At 45.3% G+C, this 24,785-nt stretch overlaps 1 protein-coding gene across 1 annotated transcript in view; it reads left to right on the forward strand.

Moving 5' to 3' along the window:
• Dnai3 (dynein axonemal intermediate chain 3) overlaps window positions 1-24,785 on the forward strand; it is a 49,642-nt gene that overhangs the window by 14,704 nt on the left and 10,153 nt on the right. The window contains exons 5-18 of the mRNA XM_075978975.1: window positions 692-796; window positions 2,488-2,637; window positions 4,338-4,537; window positions 5,509-5,625; window positions 5,951-6,141; window positions 7,032-7,156; window positions 7,466-7,555; window positions 9,539-9,625; window positions 10,616-10,744; window positions 12,972-13,045; window positions 14,844-15,057; window positions 16,549-16,636; window positions 19,904-20,064; window positions 21,040-21,103. Of these exons, the coding sequence (XP_075835090.1) occupies window positions 692-796; window positions 2,488-2,637; window positions 4,338-4,537; window positions 5,509-5,625; window positions 5,951-6,141; window positions 7,032-7,156; window positions 7,466-7,555; window positions 9,539-9,625; window positions 10,616-10,744; window positions 12,972-13,045; window positions 14,844-15,057; window positions 16,549-16,636; window positions 19,904-20,064; window positions 21,040-21,103 (1,795 nt within the window). The remainder of the gene's footprint in view (window positions 1-691; window positions 797-2,487; window positions 2,638-4,337; window positions 4,538-5,508; window positions 5,626-5,950; window positions 6,142-7,031; window positions 7,157-7,465; window positions 7,556-9,538; window positions 9,626-10,615; window positions 10,745-12,971; window positions 13,046-14,843; window positions 15,058-16,548; window positions 16,637-19,903; window positions 20,065-21,039; window positions 21,104-24,785) is intronic.

The following is a 24,785-nucleotide window of genomic DNA, read 5'->3' on the forward strand; positions in this document are numbered from 1 at the left end:
CATGAGTGTGCATGTGTGTGTGCGTGTGTATGCATGAGTGTGCACTGTGTGTGCATGTGCATATGCATGTGTGTGTGCGCGCACATGAGTGTGCATGCGTGAGTGTGCATGTGTGCGTGCATGTGTATGCATGAGGGTGCATTGCGTGTGCATATGCATGTGTATGCATGAGTGTGCACTGTGTGTGCATGTGCATATGCATGTGTGTGTATGTATGTGTGCATGTGTATGTGCGTGTGTGCATGTGTATGCATGCGTGTGCACTGTGTGTGCATGTGTGTGTGCACATATGTGTTGGGCTGGGTGAGTGTACTCTGTAAGTGCAGGCACATTGTGTGCATGTGTGTGCATGTGCGTGCATGTGTATGCATGAGTGTGCACTGTGTGTGCATGTGTGTGCATGTGTGTGTGCGCATTGTTGGGCTGGGTGAGTGTACTCTGTAAGTGCAGGTGCATCGTGTGCATGTGTGAAGAAGATGGTGCTCATACATATGTTCGAACAAAACACTTAATTGAACAGTAAAAATTACATGAATCCATTTTATTTTTGAGAACGTTTTAATTAAATTTGAGGATTTGGTTTAGCAGGCAGATCATCACCGTGATTACATTGCAGACTATGTCGATTTGATGTTGGCACCAGCACCAAGTGATGAGCTCTGACCCTAGCCCCCCGTTGATGTCCCCACAGGAATATCCTGGGGATGAGTTGCTGCTCGTCTACGACAAAGACTTCAAATATGGACTAAACTTTTACCTCATTGGGACCGAGGAAGGCAAGGAAAACTTTTTAAAGGTAAGAAAATCATAAGCCTTTGCAGGTCAGCTGCTGGAGGGAGCGATGCTTCTGGGTCATCCCTAGGCTCCTTGACAGAGCTCTGTACCCTGAGCTCAGCTCAGCTTCAGAATAGTGAGCTTTGTCAGTTCCTGTAGAGGAACTAAGGAAAATAAATTATACCTCAGGATGGAGTTATCCCAAATAGAATACACACATATACATATATTTGTGTGTGTGTGTATATATATACACTCACATATATACACATGTATATATACATACACACATATATACATAAATATATATGTATGTACTTATATATACAATATGTATATACATATGTGTGTGTATGTGTGTATGTATTACTTTCCTCTTATCAGATAATTATTCATAAATCCAGGGAAACTGAGTTTTATATTTTAGCCACCAAGCTAAGCAATCTGTATTATTTGTAAAGACGTGCAATAAATTATGCTTTCTTAGCATATGGAATATCCTGTTCATCCTCCCTGCTTGGCTGGAAGCGCCACCCCAAGCCCCTCCCCCATTTCTCTCCAAACCCTACTGCATCTCAGAAAGCCTGACAAATGATGGACCCCTTATGGGGTGTAAAAAATTTTAATCTGGCCGGGTGGTGGTGGCGCACGCCTTTAATCCCAGCACTCAGGAGGCAGAGGCAGGCAGATCTCTGTAAGTTCGAGACCAGCCTGGTCTACAAGAGCTAGCTCCAGGACAGGCTCCAAAACCACAGAGAAACCCTGTCTCGAAAAAAAAAAATAATCTGGAAATTCCACCAAGGGGCTGTTTTTCCCCCACTGGCCCAGGGCAAAATGGTGGTAAAACACCCTTCTCCCCAACACCTGCTCTCCAGCAGGCTAAGACTGGCTTTCAACTAGGTAAGCTGTTTTTCCCAGGGCCTGCTGCGATTTTCAGGGTGTCCCATCAAAGGCGCAGCTGTACCAGGCCCTCGACAACCTGTTACCGGGACAAGGACCTACCTTATCCCCTTTCTCAGAAGGCATTCTGTTCAAAGGACACCCCCTGTTTTTTTGACTCAAAGCCTACCACAGTGGATACATTGCACTAGGCTTCGGTCCCAGCATAGACTTGCAAAATGGTCACCTGCAATTCGAAGCCAGATCCACGAACGCCCTGGGCAGCCTTTAACAAAATCTTTTTAAATTGGGGCTGATACCATATGTCTTGAATATCTAAAAATTTTTGCCACTGTGGGACAAGTGGCCAAAACTCCCGTATGCCCACTGGGTGCTACGCTCCCATCCTTCCCTCAATAACCAGTGTCCCTCACCACCTGTCCTGTTGGCTAGGATCACGGCGCCTCCAGATTCCGGCCTACCTGGGAATTGTGACCCTAAAAATGCTGCCCTGACCATGCTGCCGGAAATACTGGCCCCTCCCTCACACCTCTAACCCTGCCTACCCAACTCCCTCCTACTGGGTCACATGTCCTATACAGTGGCCAACAGCCCTCTTACTCCTCTCCCATTCATCCTCCCGGCCCTTTGAGACAGAGGTCAAGAGCCAACTTCCTCCTCCACCACCCTTTTGCTTACTGGACTTATGAACACGTAAGTTGGCAAGGATACAGGAAGTGCTCCATGCACCCCTAGAAAAGTCAAGTTAATTGTGTGAGACACATGGACTATAAGAATGGCCAGATGTTCTAAAATGCTTCTGTTATGCCCTAGACCCCAGAAGTGCCAGAGGAACAAGAAGAACCCAAGGAGCATGCTCCAGAAGACATGTACATCTACAAACCGCCTGTCTCCAAGCCGTGGGTGTCTCTGGGCAGTGAGAAAGAAATTGAGGAAGAATCAGTCAAGGAATCAAAAAGGCGGGTCAGAGTCTTTGATGCTGTCCAGTCTTTACCCCCCCCCCCCCGTAACTGGAAGTGTTCTTTCCTGGGATAGCCTGAACTTTGCTATATTGGAAAGTGTGGGGTTTCTTCTTATTTCTCATAGAAGAGCTGTAAAAAGCAGCACCCGGGCCAAGATGTATGCAAGCTGGAATGGGGCTGAGAGACTTAAAAACACATAGACAGAGACAGAGAGACATGGACACGGGCGGTCCTTCATACAAGAATGCCAATTCCAAGATTAGTGTGCTCACAGAAACCTTATATAGGGATCCTTAGCCACACCCAGCTCTCGGGATCTTTCAGCTGCAGGCCTCATCAGAATCCACTCCCCTGCCATTAAGGTCTCGTGCTCAGAGCAGCTGCAGGCACAGGTTTTTTGCCCAGTTCACTCCAGCAAAGGGTCTGAGGCAGGCAAAGAAAGGCAGGGGGCCAGGGATCTACAGCTCCCAAAAAAGAATGGTCTTTTCCTTTGGCAGGTGTCAGGAATTTAATCTGCCCCCCCCCCAAAAGGATATCTTTAAAAAAATCTCTTGACCTCTAGTGCCCCAGAGAGTAACATTACTGGTAAAATGGGGAGGGGTCTTTGCTAATATATAATGAGTTGTATATAAGCTATAATGAGGTCACACATAGAATAGGCTCCTAATCTGATGTGGGAGTGTCATATATCAATCTGTTATTTCGGGGCATAAGCTAGCCAGGCGGCCGGGGTGCTGGGAACGCAGCCCAGCCGCTCATATTACTACACTAATCTGATTTGACTGGTGTTCTTTTTTAAAATTTTTGTATTTGAAAGTTTCTTTTCATTTTGCATACCAACCACGTTCCCCTCTCTCCCCTCCTCATGCTCCTCCTATGCCACCCCCTGTCCATTGACTAGTGGTCTTATGAGAAGTTGATCAAGTATAGATGTAGGCAGGGATGCCACATGGAAGAGACAGAGAATTGGCTCTCAGGCCCTCCAAGCCCCCGGCTCAATCCCCTTTGCTCGGAGACTGTAGAGACCTCAGGGAGAATGTACCTATGATCAAGGAAGGATGAGGACTGCTCGCTGGTACCAAGGGTTGAGAAAGAAGCAAGGTCAAGTTCTCCCTTGCCCCCCAACTAGACAGCTTCAGCAGTCTAGCCTCTATAGCTAGACTAAACATAGAATAAATCCCTGTGTTTTAAGCCACCCCAGTTGTGGTCATCGATTACCGCAGCAGTAGAAAGGGAATACAGTAGTGATCCCTCTCAGAGCAACTCTTGAAAGAAGGCTCGGGTGCAGTCAGCTTAGCGGGGTGCTGGGCAGGAAGGAAGCCCTCCGAGGGAGCAAGCTTGCCATTGTCTCTAGAAGGAAGGCTTTGTCCTGAGTTCATAAAGGAACTCGGGAGTACAACTTACACTCAGGGTTGTCCCAAAGAGAAGCCATGGAGATGGACTTCCGAAGCCTCCCACCAGTCCACTACTGGTCAAGATGTAAATTCCCAGTCACTGCTTGTCTTTTTGACAGGCAAGGAGGCCTCAGTCATGGTGACCATGGCTTCATCGAGGAATAGTGGCTGCAGGCTGTGGGAACCAAAGCTCAAGAGGGACAGCAAGAATCCACAGCAGTCTCCTAGTGTCTGGGTAAACCAACACTCACACCACTTCTCTCCGGAGATTTCATTGGGTTTTCTTTGCTGCCTATGTGTGTTGCAGGTGACGTATATGATTTCTAGGAAAAGAAGTCAATTTGGTGCCCCCGTGGCTTTCAGAGACCAGAATGCTTCTAGCGTCAAAGATGCCTACATTGAGTGTGCTTCCTACGTTGATAAAAATTACACACTCACACAAGCTGAGAAAGACATCGGCTTGCAAGTCATTCCTGAAGTCAAGGGCACAAGCACTCAGACAAGATGGTAGGTATGACATGGTACAGCCGTCACAAAAGTGTGTTCAATTCAGGAAGACTGGATTGTGCCCAATAACTCTCTTTTTAAACTCTTAGGGAACACGACATAAATATATGTTAAAACTATGAAGCAGGACAATGGGAAATGGTGTTAATAATCACAGTGCTTGCCGGTTCGCACCTGGAATTGTGCTACTGCCTTCCTGCTGAGAGACTTTGTTTATGATAGGGTCTCACTATTTAGTCCAGGCTGGCCTGGAACTTGCTATATGTATTTTGGGCTAATCTTCCATTTTCAGCAATCCTCCTGCCTCAGCTTCCCAAATGCTGGGATTAATTACAGGCATATGCCACCTCAGCAGCTCTAAGTGACCATTTTTGCACCCCGTGTCAGACTGTCTGGCTGCATTGGCTGGATTTCTTATTTGGGCCACTATCGCTTATGAAAAAAACAAGAAACTTCCATCCAGAACGCTTCGAATAGCATCTAACGTCTCATTTCCTTCACAGTGTGGCACGCAGAAAAGCAGTGGACCAGCAGGAAATGCTGGCGAGCTCTCATACAAAGGAGACTTGATGTACAGTGTAAAAATGATCCGTGGTGGTGTGTGCTGGGGGGGCAGGGTAGAGGAAGCTGTAAATGGAACAGGCTGGCCAGGTAGGAAGTGGCTATAATTAAACCAGGCAAAATGTGGCCACTGTTAATTTAGGCAGTGGCAAGATATAGAGATGATAGGATAGAGAGATTTGTACATTTAAAACACCATCATCGAAACCAAATAGTAACACATCTGCTCCAGCTATTGCCTGATGCCACTTTCATGGCAGCTGTCCTTGCTCCCCTGGACATAACCAGCGCTGCACTCCACATCCTCTTCCGTTTCTTATCTACCTTTCGCCCCAAGCCCACTCTGACATTACCCATATTTGCTTCTCTCTGATCCAAGCTTTGGTATTCAACTTTCTTTTAACTATTAGGGCATTTCCTAGAAATGCGACTACACAGTATTATCCAAGGGAATTTTCAGAAGAGGAAAAAGAAAGCCTAGAACAATCCAAGTCTTTGGTCGACTTTCTCAACAACGTGTCCACAAGGTAAGAAAGTATCTATTAAAAACTTTAAACATAATATGCACCCAGTTATTTTTAATAATGGTGTCTCCAGAAGCAGCTTCCTGTGTGACACATAGGAATATGGGGACAGTTGTTAGTGGGACATGAGTGAATGAGTCTCAGTGATTCCTGCCCTCCATGGGACTTAGGCTGTGCAGCTTTGGGTTATGAGCAAGAATAGTCCTCACGGGCACACATGCCTCCTCCACCATCCTCATGTCTGTGATGACAGTTCTAATGTCACTGATACTAAAATCCAGCATGGCGGCTGCTTCTTCTTCTTTTTTTTTTTTTTTAAATAAAACAGTGTTGAAATAGCCCTTCAGCAAAATGAAATCATGAACACGTTTATCAATGACTGGAAGAACCTTGCAGAGGAAGAAAGCACCTTTGGGGACAAGGGCGACACCCACCTTAAAGAGTACCAGTCCTTTACAGACCTTCACAGCACCATGGAGAAAATGATTACCTGTGTCTCGTGGCACCCAACCATCTATGGTAAGGAAAAGTCTTATTTTAGTATCTAAGACTGAAGATGAGATTGACTTCGGCTAAACATATAAGGCTTGCTAAGTGCCAGGGCCCTGCCAAGCAAGCATTTCCCACACACACTTGGGGAAAAGACTTGTTCAGGCCACACAGCGGCAGGGACAGTGAACGAAGAGTCTGCCTTTGCCTGGGGCCTGCCAGACTCCTGTGCTGAGTGTGCTACCCTAACCCTCTGGGCAGACAGACACCTTTAAAGAGCTCAATAGCTCAAGGAAAGCAGTCGATGTGTTCAAGTGTAGCCATGGGAAAAAATTAAGTCTCTGTTCACTTTCTCCCTTCCTGCCCTCCTCACTGACATTTTTTTCTGATTAAAAATATTTCTTTCTTTTTTTTTTTTTTTTTTTTGTTTTTCGAGACAGGGTTTCTCTGTAGCTTTGGTTCCTGTCCTGGAACTAGCTCTGTAGACCAGGCTGGTCTCGAACTCACAGAGATCCGCTTGCCTCTGTCTCCCGATCTTGAAGGCTGGAGAGATGGCTCAGTGGTCAAGAGCACAAGCTGCTCTTAGAGGAAACCAGAGTTCATTCCCAGCACCCACACCAGGTGGGGGATCTGATGCCTCCTACTGGTCCCCAGGGCACCTCCACTCATATGTGCAGACTACACAGAGACAGACACGTAGTCACACAAGTAAAGACAAAACCATATTTTTACTACCAAGTCTTCCAAAAAAGCTGGCTCTGCTGACTGCACATCTCAGTTTGCACCAGCTATGCTTTAAGTGCTTAGGGACATGCAGCTCATGCCCACAACATCAAATCCACCACTACAACAAGCATGGAGTGTGGGGGTCTCTGTGCGTGGGGACTGCTGACTGCTTGCTACTGTGTTTGGTTCAACAGGACTCATAGTTGTGTCGGTGGCTGTGCGCCTCTCCTACGAAGAGAGAGTCCACTTCTCGGGTAAACTACTGCTACAGCCATCCCTGATTCTTTTCTGGAGCTTCTCTGACCCCATACACCCTCAGGTAACAGGTGGACAGCACACCAAAAGCTTGACCTTCTCAAATGCCATGTCCTCAAGTCTCTAGAAAAATTTAAACTGCAAATTATTTCATGATCTCCTAATGTTGTAAATCACAGGAAATAGGTTTCTTTCTTCGCAGATTGCAATCTCATAGGTGGAACCAACGTCCATGATAAAATTCAACAAAAGTGCCTCTGAGAGCTAGCTCAAATGTGCCTTATTTATAGACAGCTACAAAATTAGACTTCTCCCCATCTCAATATTATGTAATAGATTTTCTTGTTCTTTTTGATGCATGGATTGACTTTAGTTGATGCTGGAGAGCCCTGATGACATCTTCTGCTTTGAGTTCTGTCCGAGTGACCCTAACATCATCGCTGGAGGCTGTATAAATGGACAGGTAGTTAGGAATTCTCTTCAGGTATTTACTGACGCTGTAAGAAGTTTGGACTGGGGTAACTTTAGAACTCAAGGGTGCAGTAGGGCACAGGGAAGGCATGTTGGCCATATGGCAACCACTGTGCTATGACTTGAGTAGAAAGATAGGTCAGTCATGGGACTGGCACTTAAGATACACATGGGAGCTGGATGGTGGTGGCGCACGCCTTTATTTCCAGCGCTTGGGAGGCAGAGGCAGGTGGATCTCTGTGAGTTCGAGGCCAGCCTTGACTATAAGAGCTAGTTCTAGGACAGGCACCAAAGCCACAGAGAAACCCTGTCTCAAAAAAAAAAAAAGATACACATAAGAACTCAGTTAGATCTATCCTTTTTTCACTTATACAGCCCAGACCCACTTGGCTAGGCATTGACTTCTCAAGATGTGCCCTTTGACATGAATTAGCAATCACGAAAATGCCTCAAAGACATGCCCACAGGTCGTGCTGACTTAGGTAATGCCTCCCTCTTCCCAGGTGACTCTAGTTTCAATAAAAACTAACCAATGCAATAAGCTACATGCATTGCTGCCTCTTAGGAAAGAAACCATTGCTTGAATTTACTACGTTTCCTTCATTTTTCTTCTAAGGCATATACTTCATACCACATTGAGATTCTACCCTCCAATGTTGTATTAGGGAAGCCAAACACAAACTTTAAAGACTTTCTATGGTCTAAGCTTCAAGCTATTTCAATCAGTGAGTCTGACAATTAAAAACTTCACTTAGTGCACAGGATGTAGCTGGAGAGGGCTGCCCAGAGACTGCAAAGCCCTGAATTGGATCCCCCAGAAAAATGGGGGCACACACCTGCACTCCCAGCACTTGGGAGGCGGAGGCAGGATGATCCAAAGTTGAAGGTCATCCTTGGCTACATAGATAGTTCAAGGTCAGTCTGGGCTATATGAGACCCAAGCCCATTAATAAATAGAGGCATCTGTTCTTTCTGTGTGTGGCTGAGACAATTCTTTAGATTCACACATCAGCAGCTTCCAGTACATTTTTCCAGAACAGCAGGAAAATCAGAAAAGCAAACACCTCCCTGGTGTTTCTTCAACAGCTGCTGAGATTGTAGTAATGACCCATCCCCTAAACCAAGAAAGTCTGAAGTGCCTTTGACCTGTGACAAAAATGGTATGATTTTGTTTTAGAATGTTGTAGAAAGGGGCACAATGTAATAGAACCACTCTTGTTTCTCCAACACTGGCAGTCTGTGACCATCATGCTGGCTAGTCATTGACCACTGCCCTGACCTGGCGTTGTATATTCTACTTTGTTCTTGTTTTTAAAAAAAGGACCATCCAAGTAACACACAAATTCTGAGGTAGCAGTTAGAGGCAAGTAAGATAATGTGTCTGCCTTTCCTCCCTCGTGATTGGAAGTTTGTACTTAATTCTTGAGAATCTGGGTAAATTCTGTTTCTCCCCAGGTATATATACCTATATACAGAGCAGGACAAGGGACAAAATCTTACCAAAGCATGGAGAAGTGCCCGCTATTTGTCTTGCGTTTATTTGCTCAATAACAACATCCATGAGCATAGAACAAGGAGTGGCGGACACTGCTGGAGAGATGAGAACACTCTCTCGGTATCTGCTGGAGAGATGAGAACACTCTCTCAGTATCTGCTGGAGAGATGAGAACACTCTCTCAGTATCTGCTGGAGAGATGAGAACACTCTCTCAGTACCTGCTGGAGAGATGAGAACACTCTCTCAGTATCTGCTGGAGAGATGAGAACACTCTCTCAGTACCTGCTGGAGAGATGAGAACACTCTCTCAGTATCTGCTCCAGAAGTCGCAAGTTACATAGGCCTCAAGCTAGATCTGAGTATGCCCTAAGGTGATTGATTTTTCTCAGGCTCCATACCAATCGCTTCCTACAAAGCAGTCTCTCAAACCCAGTCCTCTGTGTCCTGAAAGTGCTGTGCTCACCTTTCTCTGATTTAGATCGTCCTCTGGGATATCACAGCGCACGTGGACCGCATAGAAAACATCAAGACCGGCGGCAGCAGAAGTAAAAAGGCCACTCTCAAGGTTGGCTGTTTCTAGCTTCCTTCTCACAGGGATGTTCCTCTCCGTTCCAGAGTTCCGCAAAACACACATAACAGGGTCGCCAATCTTTGTAAAGACTCCGTACAAGAAACATGGCAATATTTTTTTCCATTCTTTACATCTGTCTGTAGGCATTTTCTGAATCACTTTTTATGGAGGTGGTCACTAAAAACATAATAAAACAAGGTTCTTTGACCAGCGCAGGATTTTATGGGGTTTTGCTGCTATATTTTTGTTAAAGAAAATGAAGGAAGCAAATAATTTGCCTAAAGTGATTTTCCTGAAGGAGCCTAGGATGGAAGGACAGAAAGTCTGGGTACCCAGGTGCTGTCTCACAGGCTCTGAGCTTGCACGTGCCACCTCGCCTCTCCAAGGGCCAGGTCACATGGTAAGAGGAAAGGGTGACATTGGATAAAAGTGCCGTCCCCAAGCCTGGTGAACTGAGTTCCATCCCTGAGACCCACATGGTGGAAGGAGAGATCTGACTTCCACACTCAAGCACATCCACACACATGTACACATGTATGAAACATATTAATGTCCATTTTAAATTAAAAAAACATGTAATGGTTCCATGAGGCTGTGGACTCCATCAGGAGTACTGGAAAAAGCAATCAACCTCCATGTCCGTACTTCCCTCCGTATCACACGTTCCTCCAATCCCAGTTCTCCAGCCTTGGGAGCCATAGGGCTCTCCCTGAGGAATGGTAGGAGGTATGCGTCCCTGTGCCCATGGAAACACTCATTCAAGAATAGATTGGGTCCATAATCCTTGTGAAGTTTAGAGATTGGACCCCAATGAAAGGGAAAGTTGGTAAGTCTGTTACTAAATTTGTGGTATACTGAAACACTAATTTGTTTTTACCTAAACTGATACCACTCTGGGTTTTTCCATTTTAACTGCAATTGCCGGTGAAGTGGAGTTCACCCATCTCCTCTCTGAAATCTAATATTCTTTTAACATTTCTCTAGCCTATGTTTCTCCTTGAACCAGACAGTAATAAAGAAGCGATGTACATCAGACACTGTGCGGTGTCTTCAATAGAAAACGGACATAGGAAAGTAATCACAGATATACACTGGCTGCCAGACTCATTTGAGGTGAGTGTTGATGGCTGTGCGGGTGCTGGGAATCAAACCTTGATCCTCTAGAAGAGCAGCCAGTCCCCTTAACCACCAAGCCCAAATTCTGTTATATTTGTGTTGTTGTTGTTTTGATACAGTGTCTCATGTATCCCAGGCCAGCTTTGAACTTATTATGCAGTCAAGGATGGCTTTGAATTCTGACTCCCCTGTCTCCACCTCCCAAGTGTTGGGCTTACAAATGTGTGCACCATGCCCTGTGTATGTGGTGCCGCTGGAGGTCAGACCAGGGTTCTGAGCACACTTGGCAAGCACTGTACCAACTGAGCTAGCCACAGTCCCTGCCTAGTTTATAAAATATGTTTGTTCAAGCTTCTGAAGTAGTATTGCAGTTTCAGGGGGTTGTTCTAGCTTCCTTTATGTTACTGCAATGCAATGCTTTTACTAAACCTCTTAGAAGAAGGAAGGGTTTACTTGGCTTACACTTCCAGGTCCCTCCTCGAGGGAAGTCGAGGCAGGGACTTAACACAGAAACCTTGAAGGAATCCCACTTGACAGCTCTACTGTGCTTAGCCAGCTTTCTCGGGGTTTTTGTTGTTGTTTGTTTGTTTGTTTGTTTTCCAGACAGGATTTCTGTGTGTAGCCTTGGCTGTCCTGGAACTTGCTCTGTAGACCAGGCCGGCCTCAAACTCACAGAGATCTGCCTGCCTCTATCTCCCAAGGGCTGAGATTAAAGACATTCATGACCATGGAATTATACAGCCCAGAATCACCTGCTCAGGGATGGTTCTGCCCACAGTGGTTTGGACCCTCAGGCACCAAGGAATAAGATGATTTTCCACAGACACGCCATATGCATGTCAGTTGGATCTAGGCAATTCCTCAACCAAGGCTTCCTTTTCAGTTGACTCTAGGCTGTGTTGAGTTGACAAAGATTATAATATAAGATCCTACAGTCATGAATCTCTGAGACCATCAGGGTGGCCTCAGTAGAGATCCAATGAAAGTTGGCATTTCACACACAACCAGAAAGGGTTGGGAGCTGAGGGTGGGTCAGCCTGGTCTGCGGTTACCTGGAGGATGCCTGCATGCCTGGTCGCAGCATCTCCCCCTCACCCAACCCTGCTAAAGCCCCTTTGCTGTCTACTATTTTACATATGAACCCTATCAAGACAGCTATTTTTCCGTATACATTTGAGAGAGCCAACCTCACAAGTTACTCCCAAGCGTGTTAATCTCCTTAACAAGTAGTTAGTGTGGACTTTGGACCTTCTAAGAGCGTGAGTGGATCCTGGAGATCCTCTGTGTGCTTGCGGGGCTGTGTAGTAATTTGACAGGGGACGCCATTTGTTTCCTTTTATCTTCTAGACTCTGTTCTTTTATGTTAGGGGGGACAGGGTCTTTCTATGTAGCCCTGGCTATTCTGGACCTCTCTATGTAGACAAGGAATTAAAGTCACCTGTCACTATGCCCAGTCACCGTCAGTTCCCTCCTTGAGACTTATCCCCTTTTCTATGGCTCTTACCTGTTTAATAGTCCCCTGAAACTATTTGGCTTAGTTAACAGTCGATAGTGGAAAACGGAAAGAGCCTGCATTTCTAAAACTAGTGAATCATTAAACAATGTGTGTCATCTACATTTTATAAAATATGTAAAATACTTTGTGAACATGCAGTTAAAATTCACACTGTGAATTGGAGAATCTGAGAATCAACCCTTAATTAAAACTGTGTAAAAATATTTCTGTGAACAAGGAGTGGATAAGAATTCAAAGTACAGTTGTATTTTATCTTAAAACTCCGATTTCAAATGTCTATGGTAGTGTTAATGATATCTTTTAAAAGAAGAAAAACTTTTAAGCCGGGCGGTGGTGGTGCACGCCTTTAATCCCAGCACTCAGGAGGCAGAGGTAGGTGAATCTCTGTGAGTTTGAGGCCAGCCTGGTCTACAAGAGCTAGTTCCAGGACAACCTCTAAAGCTACAGAGAAACCCTGTCTCGAAAAACCAAAAAAAAAAAAAAAAAAAAAAAAAGAAAAACTTTTTAAAGTAGGAAAAGAGCTATGAGAAAAATCATTTTTAGCTACTCAGAATTTGCTTTTTAAATAATAGTCGTTATGCTTTCGGAACTTCTTCATACATGTAAACTTGGTGAAATGCTGATGGCTAAGGAAACCAGAGGCAGCCTTAGAGGAAACTTATTATTGTTAGTTTACCGAATTTTCTTTTCTTCAAACGTTTTAAATAGATTAACAGAATGGGCTCTGTCTTTGAAAATCGAAGTGGGATAAACTGTCAGCTGGTCACGTGCTCAGCGGATTGGTAAGTTTCATTTCAAACATTTCCCAAACCCTTTCCAAGTTAGGCTCTTTTGCTTTGATGTTCCTAAGACCCATCTTTTTCTTCGCTCATTCCATAATCGTTACTACAGCAATAACCTAACATGACTGAAGGAGAATTGTGTAGTGTTGCTGGCATTTAAAACAAATGAACTTTGACCTGGAGCAATGTGGTGTGTGCCTTTAGTCTCAGCGCTCAGGAGGCTCCAGTAGACCAGGATCTTAGATTGTGAAGCCAAGTCATCTACAAAGCAAGTTCTGAGCCAAAAGAGAACAAAAGAGCTTTTTATGGGGATAAATTTGAAAACAATAAGAAAATGGGAGCCAGCAAGAAGGCTCAGCTGGTAAAAGCCCTTGGCAGAAAAGCTTGACAATCTGGGTTGGAGTCCCGGGAGCCAGGGTGGAGGAGAGCGCCAACTGTCGGCTGTTGTCCTCTGTGTGCCACACACGCCATGGCATGCCAGTGTCTGTGCTCAGACACATCGTGCACACAACAGCAGTGATAATGGTAATAATAATAACCGTAATAGAAAACATAGTTAACTACACTTTCTCATTGGTATTCCTGCATAGCAGTATCTGCTTCTTCATACACCGTATTTGTCAATCTATGGTAAATGCTGTTCACATTCAGTTCATCTCACATGGGACAGGAAGGCTTCCTAACAGTAGAAAAGTGTTGTTATAATTTGACAGACATGTCAGAGGCTATTCATTTAGATAAAATTGCATCGGCCCATTTATAGAATTAAGAATTCATAACAACATGGAAAATTTAATACTTATCTAGATAAGTAATAATGCTTATCTAGCCTTCAAATACCAGAAAAAAATTACTATTAAAAACAGCTTTGTAGCTCATAATCAAAGCACTCAAAAGACTGGAGCCTGAGAATTATGAATTAAGTCCAGCCGGAGCTATATGGTAAGGTCCTATTTTTTTAAAAAAAAAATCTTTGAATCTCGGTGTGGTGGCACACACCTTTAACCCCAGCACTTGGGAAGCAGAGGTAAGTAGATCTCTGTGAGTTTGAGGCCAGCCTGTGTGTATAGTGAGTTCCAGGACAACCAGAATTATGTAGTGAGACCCTGACTCAAAAATCCAAAAAACAAAAACAAAAAATCTTTGGTCCAGACAAAAAATAATGACATGGTATTTATGATAGGGAAGCTAGAAGGAGCAGAAACTGTGGGGTTCAACCGAAGGCACTGGAGACTTTAATAACCACCATTAAAATTGTGTTTTTGATAGATGAGCTAGATGAGCTTATTATATATGAGCTGTGTCTTAATAAAGCTCCTATATTCCTTTTCAAAGTCATCAGTTTCCAAGTTGAATTCTCCTGTATTATCATCGAGACAAAGAAAATCAAACACCTATACGCACGGTATGATTTTGTAAATCATGGATCGTGGTGCTCCGGGGGATGACGTAGTGCTCTGACTGTTCCTGCCGGAGGTCAGGCCCAGTTCCCAGCACCCACATGAGAAAACTCAGCACCTCCTGGAACTCCAGCTCCAGGAAACCAAGGTTCTGTTTGACCTCCATGGACACCACATTCACATGCACGAAGTCACGTGCAGCCACACACAAACGTATTAGTTAAAAATCAAATCTTTTTGGAAATGAAACACAGAATGGCCTCATTTCATAAAAGCTTAGTTTCAGAAACACTAGGAAGTTGCCATGTTAACATGTAGCCACCCATGATGTCTAGACATTGTGCCTCTTGCTTGTTCTTAATTAAGTAATAATACTAATCACATGAGCTTTCTTTTAGCACAATATGTTTTTGGGATATTAGACCCCTAAAACCTACAAGCACAGCCGCAACGAACGCCACAGCCACAACAACCGCCACTGCCGCAACCAACAACAACACAAACTCCCAACAACCAGCAGCAGAGAAAAAGAAAGAAGAAACCATTGAAATTCCCTTTGATGTGCCGTCAACTTTCTTGCACCTGGATCTGTCCTGGAAACCCCTGTCTAGAGTAAGCAACGTGGGCGTGGTTCTATCCTACACCCCACACATTCTGCCTAGATTGCACCGTGCACCCACCCTCCAAATGAAGAATGGCTCAGACTAGCACAGGATCCCAGTGTTCACTAATTCTTTCATTCAGCCAATAACAACCTGACTGAGGATGATTGATGCCGATCTAGACCCAAACAGACACCCAAATCGCAGTGAACTCGGGGCTGGTATCTCCTGTATAAGCAAGCTACATTTAGAAACAGCTGAGTGATGATTCTTTAGCTGCATATTGGTTCCTTGAAGATTGGTTGCTACTCAGGTGGGCCCAGGAAAGTTAATTTTCCCCACTTCAATAGGAAAAATCTGCACATTTTAAACATCAGTAGTAAGAAATGACAGGCTAATACTGCAGCAAACAGAGCTGAGAAGTCACCGAATAAGAAGTCAGCTGTATTTAACTTGAGTGGGCAATTCACCTTGAAAATAGCCTAGCAGTGTATGGGAACATGTGGAGGGTGTGTGGAGATCTTTTCTTTAGATGTGTGATTCTAATTTCAAACTTGATATTTATATTTTCTTTTAATTTATGAATATCATGTCGACACTCCTGGGTATTGGCTCCCAGAGAAGGAGCTTGGAGGGGTGAGACTATTTCTGAGGTAGCTGGGAAAGAACATGAACGAAAATATTAATAATTGTCTGGAGGAGGGGGCTGGAGGGACGGCCCAGCGTGTTAAGAGCACCTGCTGCTCTTGCAGAGGATATGGGTTCCTTTCCAGCAACCACGTAGTGGCTCACAACCAGCATTGACTCCAGCTCCAGGGCATGGGATGCCCTCTTCTGGCCGTTGTGAGCATGAAGCATGCTCATGGTGCACACACATACATACAGGCCAAGCACCCGTATACATAAGGTGAAATAAATCTAAAGCAATTTTTAAGAAAGGAAAGAAATTGTCTTGGGTAAGATTTGCTGAGATGTAAAACAAATGAATATGCAAATGTACCCAAGAATAATTGCATAGCGAGGAGATAAAGAGTCAGAGGGAGAAAATAGGGGGAGATTGCCATACAGGAAGAAACCCAATGGCCATTTATTATTCTGACCATGGACACACGATGTAGGCACAGAGCCACATCCATCATTCAGACCAGCAGGCATCCGGGTAGAAGCCAGGCCCCTTCTGAAGCTTCATTCTACTGAAGGATTTAGGGATCAGGGCACTAAATCATTGTTTTAAGCTACAACAAAGGTGAGTTTGGGGATGGATATAAAACGTATAAAGAAAGAAGATACTTTGCGATTGCGCCCAGGCAAGCTTCCCTTGGTTGCATGGTCTTAGAAATATGGATTTAGATGCTTTCCATGGGGAAAAGTAACTGGGATAAAGGAGGGGCAGGGAAGTAAAAAGGTAAGTTTGTTACCATCTAGGAGCAGAGGGGACAGGTAAAGGAAAAAATGCAAGGGTTTGCTAAGCATGTAACTTTCTTTTATGTTCTTCCAACAGATAAAGCTGTCTAAGGGGGAAACTAGCTTAGATCACTGTCCAACCAAGCTGAGCCTGGGCGAAGACCCTCTTCTTTGCAGAATACAAGGTAACTAACTAACCACCTTTGTCCATCAAAAGCTCATTTTGGTGCGTTCATATCCGTCTATGTCTAAGGTGAGTTACCTGCTGGAACAGTCTGATTTGTAAGAAGGATTCAAGTTTATAATAGCTGTAAGAGAGATGGCCTGTACTAAAGTCATCAGGACACAGAGGGCGCCACAGAATTCTGTGGTTCAGCTTTGTAAGCCCTGAGAGTGCTGCATTTGTGTGTGTGTGCGTGTATGTGGTTTGTCTGTCTGTCTTTCTGTCTCTGTCTGTTCTACCTGTTTTATTGCCCATGCTGGTTTTGAACACTGGACTTAAAGAGCCCCTGAGATGGCCTCTACGTCAGCCCTTGCCTCCAGGTTGCCGCCTTGCTTGAGTTCCTGTCCTCACTGCTTTAAATGATGAGCTGTCCTATGGAACTGTGAATGGTAGAACCCTCTCCTCCTCCCCACCTGCCTTTTGGTCGTGGTGTTTCATCCCAGCAATCTTAGCCATAACAAGTACGGTGGATATGACTAAAATACACTGTAAACAAGTATGAAAGCCTCAAAGAACATAGAAATCAAATATACTGTTGAGTGAAGCCCACCTAAGGGATGTGTATTATTATAAAAAGAATAATTTTATAGACCAAAACTTATCTCAAGCATAGCCAAATCAATTATGAAGCACAAAGAAACCAATTTCTATAATTATAATTTTTAAACTAACAGCTACATTGCACCATGATAAATTAAACCAAATGAAAGAGGAAAATTCATTTTTAAATCTAGCTTGGCTCAATCCATACCTCTTTGGAAAGTGATGGAAGGGTGTGCACAAGCTACCTGAACCCTCGGAGTGTCTGCTGAGTGCTTCAACTGGAGAGCAAAGTGCCCTGTAAACGTACAAAGTGCACAGAACTACCCAGCAGCTGAAGCGTTTCTCAGACACTTGCCTGGTCCCCAAGGATTTCAGTTGTAAAATTTCCAACTTTTGTTTAAAGTCCGTTATTGGGTAGGATTTGTTTGAAACAGGATCTTCCTTACATATTCTTGGCTGTCATGGAACTCACAATGTAGACTAACTCACAGAGATCCACCGGCCTTCTGAGCGCTAAGATTAAAGGTGTGTGCCACCTGCTCAGGGTCAGAAGACTTTTACTGATTTTTAGTGATGCCCACCCCAGGCTCAATTATGACATGGGGTCATGGCCCTGACTTCCAAGAAGCTCTGTAAGCTTTGTTAGCCCAGTCAGCTAGCAAGCAGTGGTCCTGCCATCTGTGAGGGATGAGTGCCAAGATCTTCAATAGCCTCTTCAAGACACAAACACAAAGATTTGCTCTATAAACAAGACAATTAAGACGCTAACAATGGAACTATTCATAAAATACAGCATTATGACTGTATCCTGGAATAAAGCTTCCATGAATCGGTCCCTAAAAGTACTGGGTTGTGTTTCCAGCTTTTCACTTGAAGTGTTTTTGCAGCTTCACCAGTCTCACTGATCTGCACTTCAGCACCGTTAGCAAGTTAAAGGGGACTGGGTCACTGGAGCCCGAGCTCGGCGGTGCCACCGCTGCCTATCTGATTAGCAGGATGGCTAAGTGGCTGAGGGGCAGGTGCCCTGTCCAGCGGATGTGCTGCCCCAAGGGCAACTCACACCTTAGCCGCATGGAACCAGATGGCACCATGTCTCATTGCCCTGAGGAGACTGACAGGCAACTTAAAATGAGGTGCTTCTGGAATTTTCCATTTGCTCTCTCCTGACATCAGTAGACCTTGAGTCATGAACTGAAGTTACAGAAATTGCAACCGCGCGGAGAGACTCCGTCCTAGCGACTGCTGAGGGAGAGGCATGGATGTGATCTTCTGTTGTTGCACACTCGCCTGTCCCTGTGCTGTCTGTCCTTCAGCTGCTGCGTCAAATGTTGAAATTCTGCCTTTAGAAACATAAATCCTAAAATTAATGTTTCCTTCCTTCCTTTAGTGCTGTGGGGAAGTGAATTTAGGGCCTCACGCATGCTAAGGTGCCATGCTCACACTACATTCAGTCAACGAGTATTTCTTAAGCTCTCAAAAAGCCCCAGGCTCTGAGAACACAGCAGTTGAAAGGCGGGTCTGGGGCGGGAGAGATGGCTTAGCCCGCGAGAGCACATGCTACTCCTCTGGAGGACCTCCGTCAGCTCATAGCACCCACAGCAGATGACTCACAACTGCCCAACTCCTGCTCTGGGGCTCTGACACCCTCTCTTGTAGAGTGGCCATCTGCACTCACACATACACACACACACACACACACACACACACAATTTAACATAATAAATCTTTTTAAAGATAAGTCTTTCCTTTCACAGAGCTAATATTCTGGTGGAAGAGATATCAAATACATTTGCATGCACTTAAGGAAAAGCCTGTTTAAAGTAAGTAGTTTGTAGCACACCCCTAAGTTGTCAAACAGGAAGACATGCCATCAAATAACTATTTTCTTTCTGGACAACATGATGTTATAAGTTATCCTTAAAGAAAAGCATTTCGGATAAACCACATCATAGAAGCAAAAGATATGTTCCCAGCAGAGACACACACGGCCCAGACAAAAGTTCATGTTACCCACAATCCCAGGGTCTCAGAAAGGTTGGCCACTTCCTGCCTTCTGGGTGAATAGCCAACTTTAAGAATTTTATTAGATAGTGGTTTTGGCCCACTGCCAGCTACACACCTATTCTGGCCAGCCTGGATCTGGCCAGCGGAGTGCACACAGGACTTTCCTGTGGCATTTTGCCTATTGATCCAGCCCTGGCTTGGACCATGACTCACCTGCCCCTGTTGAATCCGCTCGGTTTTCTGGCACTCTGTCGCCATCTAGTGACCAAAGACCTCTCCTTTTGTCCACCATCTTAGAACCCAGAAGTTAGTGGCCCCTAGACACAGTTCAATAAAAAAACTTTTTACATTTTTAGGTAAAGATCTAAATAAAGTAGCGGTTTTTTTGCAAAAAAAAAAGTAAAATAACATTAATACGAGAAAAAATATCCCAGTCTGTCGGCCTCCAGAACAGCTGTCCCTTATGCTGCTTGCACACTCAGCTCTAATGCGTAATATATATATATTTATATATATACACATTATGACATAGTTGGTGGTGGTCTGAAAAGGTGGGGAGTTACAGCTAAGCTGAAGCCTGCTGAGTCTCGGACTTAACCGATGCCTTATTGAGAAGGGAACAAACGTAATAGATGCGTGTGGCAAGCAAAGGCAAATATGATATGTCTTTCTCTCTAAACAGGTACTTCTTCTATCCACGTTCTTCAGAAAGACAAGATGTTAAACCAGATCAGAGCCCTGAAGGCAGCCGAAATAAACCCCTACCACAATCTCGAGGCTGGGTTAGTCAATATGCTCAAGCCAATAGATGATTTCTGCACCAAGTTCTTTGTGGGGACAGAGGTAAGCTAGAATTGTCTGGTTTTTAAACTACATCCCCACCCCCCCACACACACACACTGTTGTAGTTTTATAACGTTTAGTTGACATGTTTGTTGCCTGAAGGCGTTTTCATCTTTCAATATGTTCAATTTGTATTTAAGAGTTTTGACTGAGATGCTTTGTAGACTCAGGTCTGAAATCTCCTTAATGGGCTGGGGACGTAGTTGGCCGAGTGCCTGCCTAGCATGCGTGAGGCCCTGGGCTCCATTCGAGCACCACATAAACCAGGCCTGAGAGCACACATGGGTGATCTCAGCACCCAGGAGGTGGAAGCAGGAGGCCGGAAGAGCACACATTCAAAGTCGCCCCGATCTGGGTGACCTGGAGCAGGTTCACGGTGGGACCACTGCCTCGCCCCACTGTCGCTCACCTCACCGCCTCTGTCTCCCATCTGTGTGACTATCTCCTCGGCTGCTCCACATTGGAGGCTTCTGTCTTTCCCTCTCCTTAAAACAGCTGTAGGTTAGCACCGGGCTGCACAATCCTTAAATCCAAGCTGAGACGTGTACTTCCTGTTCTCAGCTTTAAAAGGTAAATGCTGTGATGTATCGCTCCTCTCTGCCTTATTCCAGGTCTTTGTTACATCCTAACTTGGTTAAAATGCTGAGAACAAATCACTGAACGACCCAAACCTGTTCTCGCCCAGCCACTCACCCTCAGAAAGTTAGGAAGGCCAGCAAACACACATAGTGAGTCTCCACAGCCAACCAGGTTACTCCTATCACCATGTGTACATAAAGCAAACTCGTTTATTTCATCTTGGAATCAAATGCAGTAACAATTTTGAGCCTCTCTTTCCACTTGGCACACTGAATTCTCATGTGACTTGTTGCTTTTATTTGTCTTCGTCCCCCTAGTCTTAGCCCAGGGCTGCAGAAAACAAGGTCTCTTGCCTCTGAACTTACCGCATTTATCCAGAACCTGTTATCTTTCTAGGAAGGCGAAGTGATATACACAGACTGGAAAATGGAGAGAGACTCTGAAACTGGACGGTTTATGCGTAAGTTTTATGGGCTAGCTCCCTATTAATAAGATCTTCCTGTTGCTATTGGCATATGTTAATTATATGTAATAACGAGGTTCCTTATGGCATTTTAACACATATAAAATGCATTTTTATCATCACCACTCCTCATCACCTTCTCCTATCTGCTCCCAACTCCCAGTGGTCCCCTTCATCCTCCTACCTGGTCCTTATTACTTTATTTATTAATGAGCCAATGAGTTTCACTGGGCTTGCTTACTGGTCCTTGGTCCAGACTTCTTTACAGGAGCATGGGCTTCTTTGCCAGTGTCTACATCACTGAAGAGATGTCATACTTTCTCCAGCCACCATGGACTATCCTCAGATATTCAGGAAGTAGCAGGGCTTGGTGAGCCCCTGTCTGACTAAAAACCTTCATCTGCCTATAGTTCCTCAGGGGAAATGGGGCCTCATGGGTCAGCTCTCCCTTGCTTGCCCAGATGTTATGCCAGTAATTACCAGTGCCGTGAGATCAAGAGTGTAGCCACCGCATGTGTTCTGAAGACAGCCTTCTACCTCTCTGTATTCCTTTCATCTGTGAAGCTTTGCACCTTGGGGGTATTGCTATACTTATGAGCTCACTCAGGGATGCCCATGGTGGACATGTGTGCTGCACGCAGACATTATATATCATAGTGGCACCATTTAGTCCTGTGACCCACAGTAGAGGATTCAATGCCATGGCAAACGTGACTTCCTCCTGGTCTCATACATGCTCCTGGGGTCCCATCTCCTCTTACAGCCAGATTTTGAAACTATTTAGCAGTGGAGGAACGGTCATTTATTTTAAATGACCTTTATTCCAGTTTGATGCTGTGGGTTGGACAATGGTGAGAGGAGACAAGGAGGAAGTGCCCTGTTGGCAAGGCAAACAGATGCTAGTGTTATGGCTGTCAGCAAAGAGAGAGTGCCGGAGAAGCCCAGAGAAGAGCTGTCTTTCTCGGGCTGTTAAGAAATGGTCCCACTTGGACCCGCAGTTGAGCTGAGTCCTGTCTTAGTCAATGTTCTATGGCTGTGAAGAGACACCAGGACCACAGCAGCTCCTATAAAGGAAAACATTTAGTCGGTGCTGGCTTACAGTTTCAGAGGTTTAGTCCATTGTCATCATGGCGGGATGCATGGTGGCATGCAGGCAGACGTGGTGCTGAAGAAGGAGCCAAGGGTTCAATATCTGGACTGGCAGGCAGCAGGGAGAGAGAAAGACACTAGGTCTGGCTTGAGCATTTGAAGACTCAAAGCCTATTCCCAGTGATACACTTCCTCCTAAAGGTCACACCTACTCCAACAAGGCCACATGTCCTGTCCTTTATAGTTACCTTTGTATGAGCAGATGGGAGTCATCTCATTCAAACCACTACAGCCCTGAAGGGTAGAGACTTTTCAGATTAAACGAGGAAAGACCCTCCTTGTCCACAGAGCAACAAGGGCAAGCGCAAGGGAACCCAAAGGAGCAGTGGACAGGAAGGAAGCAGGAAAATTCGGGGCCACAGCATAGCAACCCAGAGGGACAAAGATCTCTGATGGTATCAATGAGATTTCCAGACCCAATAGTATTTAGAGGCTGGGCCAGCGGAGCTGGCTATTGCCTGTGGAGGTCCTAACGGAAGCAGGGTGCGCAGTCACAGCGGCCTAATAAGAGCAATGTGGACTAGCAGGGACATCGCGAAAAGCATGGGCGATGTGAGGCTCTCTACGCCAAGATTTCCTGGCCAGTGGGATATGGGTGGTCAGGATGGAAAGGAGCTGCTTTTCATTCATTGGCATTTAGTCCGTTCCCAGCAAATGAGAAGAGCTTTAGTCCAGGGCCGTGGGAGCCCCTGAAGCCATCAGCCGAGCGCCATGAGACAGGCAACGCTGAGCCAGCCTGCTATTCCCATTGAATAATGCTTGCAAGGTGGGAGGATTGGTACACAGCTGCCCTCAGTTGTAATCCATGTGCCCTGTTCACAGTCCGTGGGCTGCAGATGCTTTCCTTGTGAGCTCCCACCCTGCATCTGTCATAAACACCAGCATGTCTCCTGGGCAAAGGCAGAGGGAGCTGCCACAACTTGGTCCCTTCTATCTGCTTAGCTCTACACAACCAAGCGGGAGAGAGAATTCCATCCTCTTAGGGGAAAAAAAGGCAGATTTCCCCAAATGAGATGGGGGTGTGGTCACGTTAAATATTTCCACATGATCCAAGGACCAAGTCAAGAGATGCAGATCTGAGTGAGGACAGTTGGTATAAACCACTGTATGCAGTAGACCCTTAAACTGTGCAGGCAGCACATATGCATGCCAGGTACCCTTCCAGCACTTTCCACAGCTAAATGCCTGTCATTGTCACAGCAGCCCTGTGGGATTGCTGTCTTGGGCGGCAATGGCAGTCTTTGAACGCAGGCAGTCTGCCGCCAGTCTGTCTGTGCCTTTTAGTTATAATTGTCTTTACCCGATCTGGCCTGGGGGCTCTGACACTCCATTTAATAACTTAGGGACAGCTCCTTTCATTGTTGAAAGTCACGCTAGTCTTCCAAAGGACACCAGAAAGAAAAGATTAGCGTAGGATGTCATTAACAACAACCCACCTTACCATTGTGGATAATGTCATAGCTGATCAGACAGTTTCCGAGGGTTTCCAGGCCCCAGAACAGCCCTGCTCACTCAGAGACAGTGTGGAGGGAAACTTCCCCAAGGGTAACCCTGAAACAAACAAAAACATTCACAAAAACAAAGCCACTGGTTGTCTGGGGCATCTTCTGCCTTACAAGGAATTTTCTAGATCACTCAAGAAGGCCTGGGAAATATGAGTTCTGTGATCTCTTCAAGATGAAGCCTCAGAAAGAGGATCTCTTGCTTCCTGCCCAGAAGAGCCACCATTCTTATTAGTTTATTATTATTATTGTTGAGATCAGTCTGTTCTATATTGTATAAAGCAGTGGCCCTTCAGACCAGGCCCTGACCGACCGCTGAGACTCCTCTTACACTCAGCCTGGGGGTGAGTTTTTAGGATGGAGGATGACATTTGCAGCATAATGGGCATTCAGATGGTATCTGTCTGGTACCACACACAGTGCACAGACTGATAAATTATTATCAGTGAGAGGAGAAAGAGTGCCACCCTGGAAATGTATCAGGGTGACTTGGGACAGTAAGGAAACAAGGGCAAATTTAAAAAAAAAGAAAATCAGGGAAACTAGCCCCAAGAACTTACCAGACATTTCAGACTTAGGAAAGGCTGTAATTCCCTCACCTGCCCTCCCCATGCCCCAAAATGTAGGTACTTAGCCCTGCAGAGACCATGGCTCCTCCAGACCTGTCAAGGACCCCGTGCGGGGAACTCCCAGACTATTCCTTCAGCTTAGCTCATTCTCGCCCGATATGGCCTCGCAGATAAAACTGCTGCCTGCCTTCCTGTCCACCCACCTAGATCTTCTTCCCTTCCCTCGAGCTGGACCCAGCCCTGCCCTTTTGCCTTTGCAACTGGACTGAAGTGGACAGCTCAACTCTGACCCTGAAGCCTGCATCCACAGCCAGCAAGTCAGAACAGCTCCTTTGACTTCTGACTAAGTTCGGTTAGTCAGCTCACCCCCACAGGCCACATTTCCTTCAGTCTCTCCTGTTTCTCAGAACCCTTGAGACCTCTTGAACCCCACTCTTTTTAACCCTTTGTAGTCATCCT

Source organism: Microtus pennsylvanicus, chromosome 7 (assembly GCF_037038515.1).
Source record: "Microtus pennsylvanicus isolate mMicPen1 chromosome 7, mMicPen1.hap1, whole genome shotgun sequence".
NCBI lineage: Eukaryota > Metazoa > Chordata > Mammalia > Rodentia > Cricetidae > Microtus > Microtus pennsylvanicus.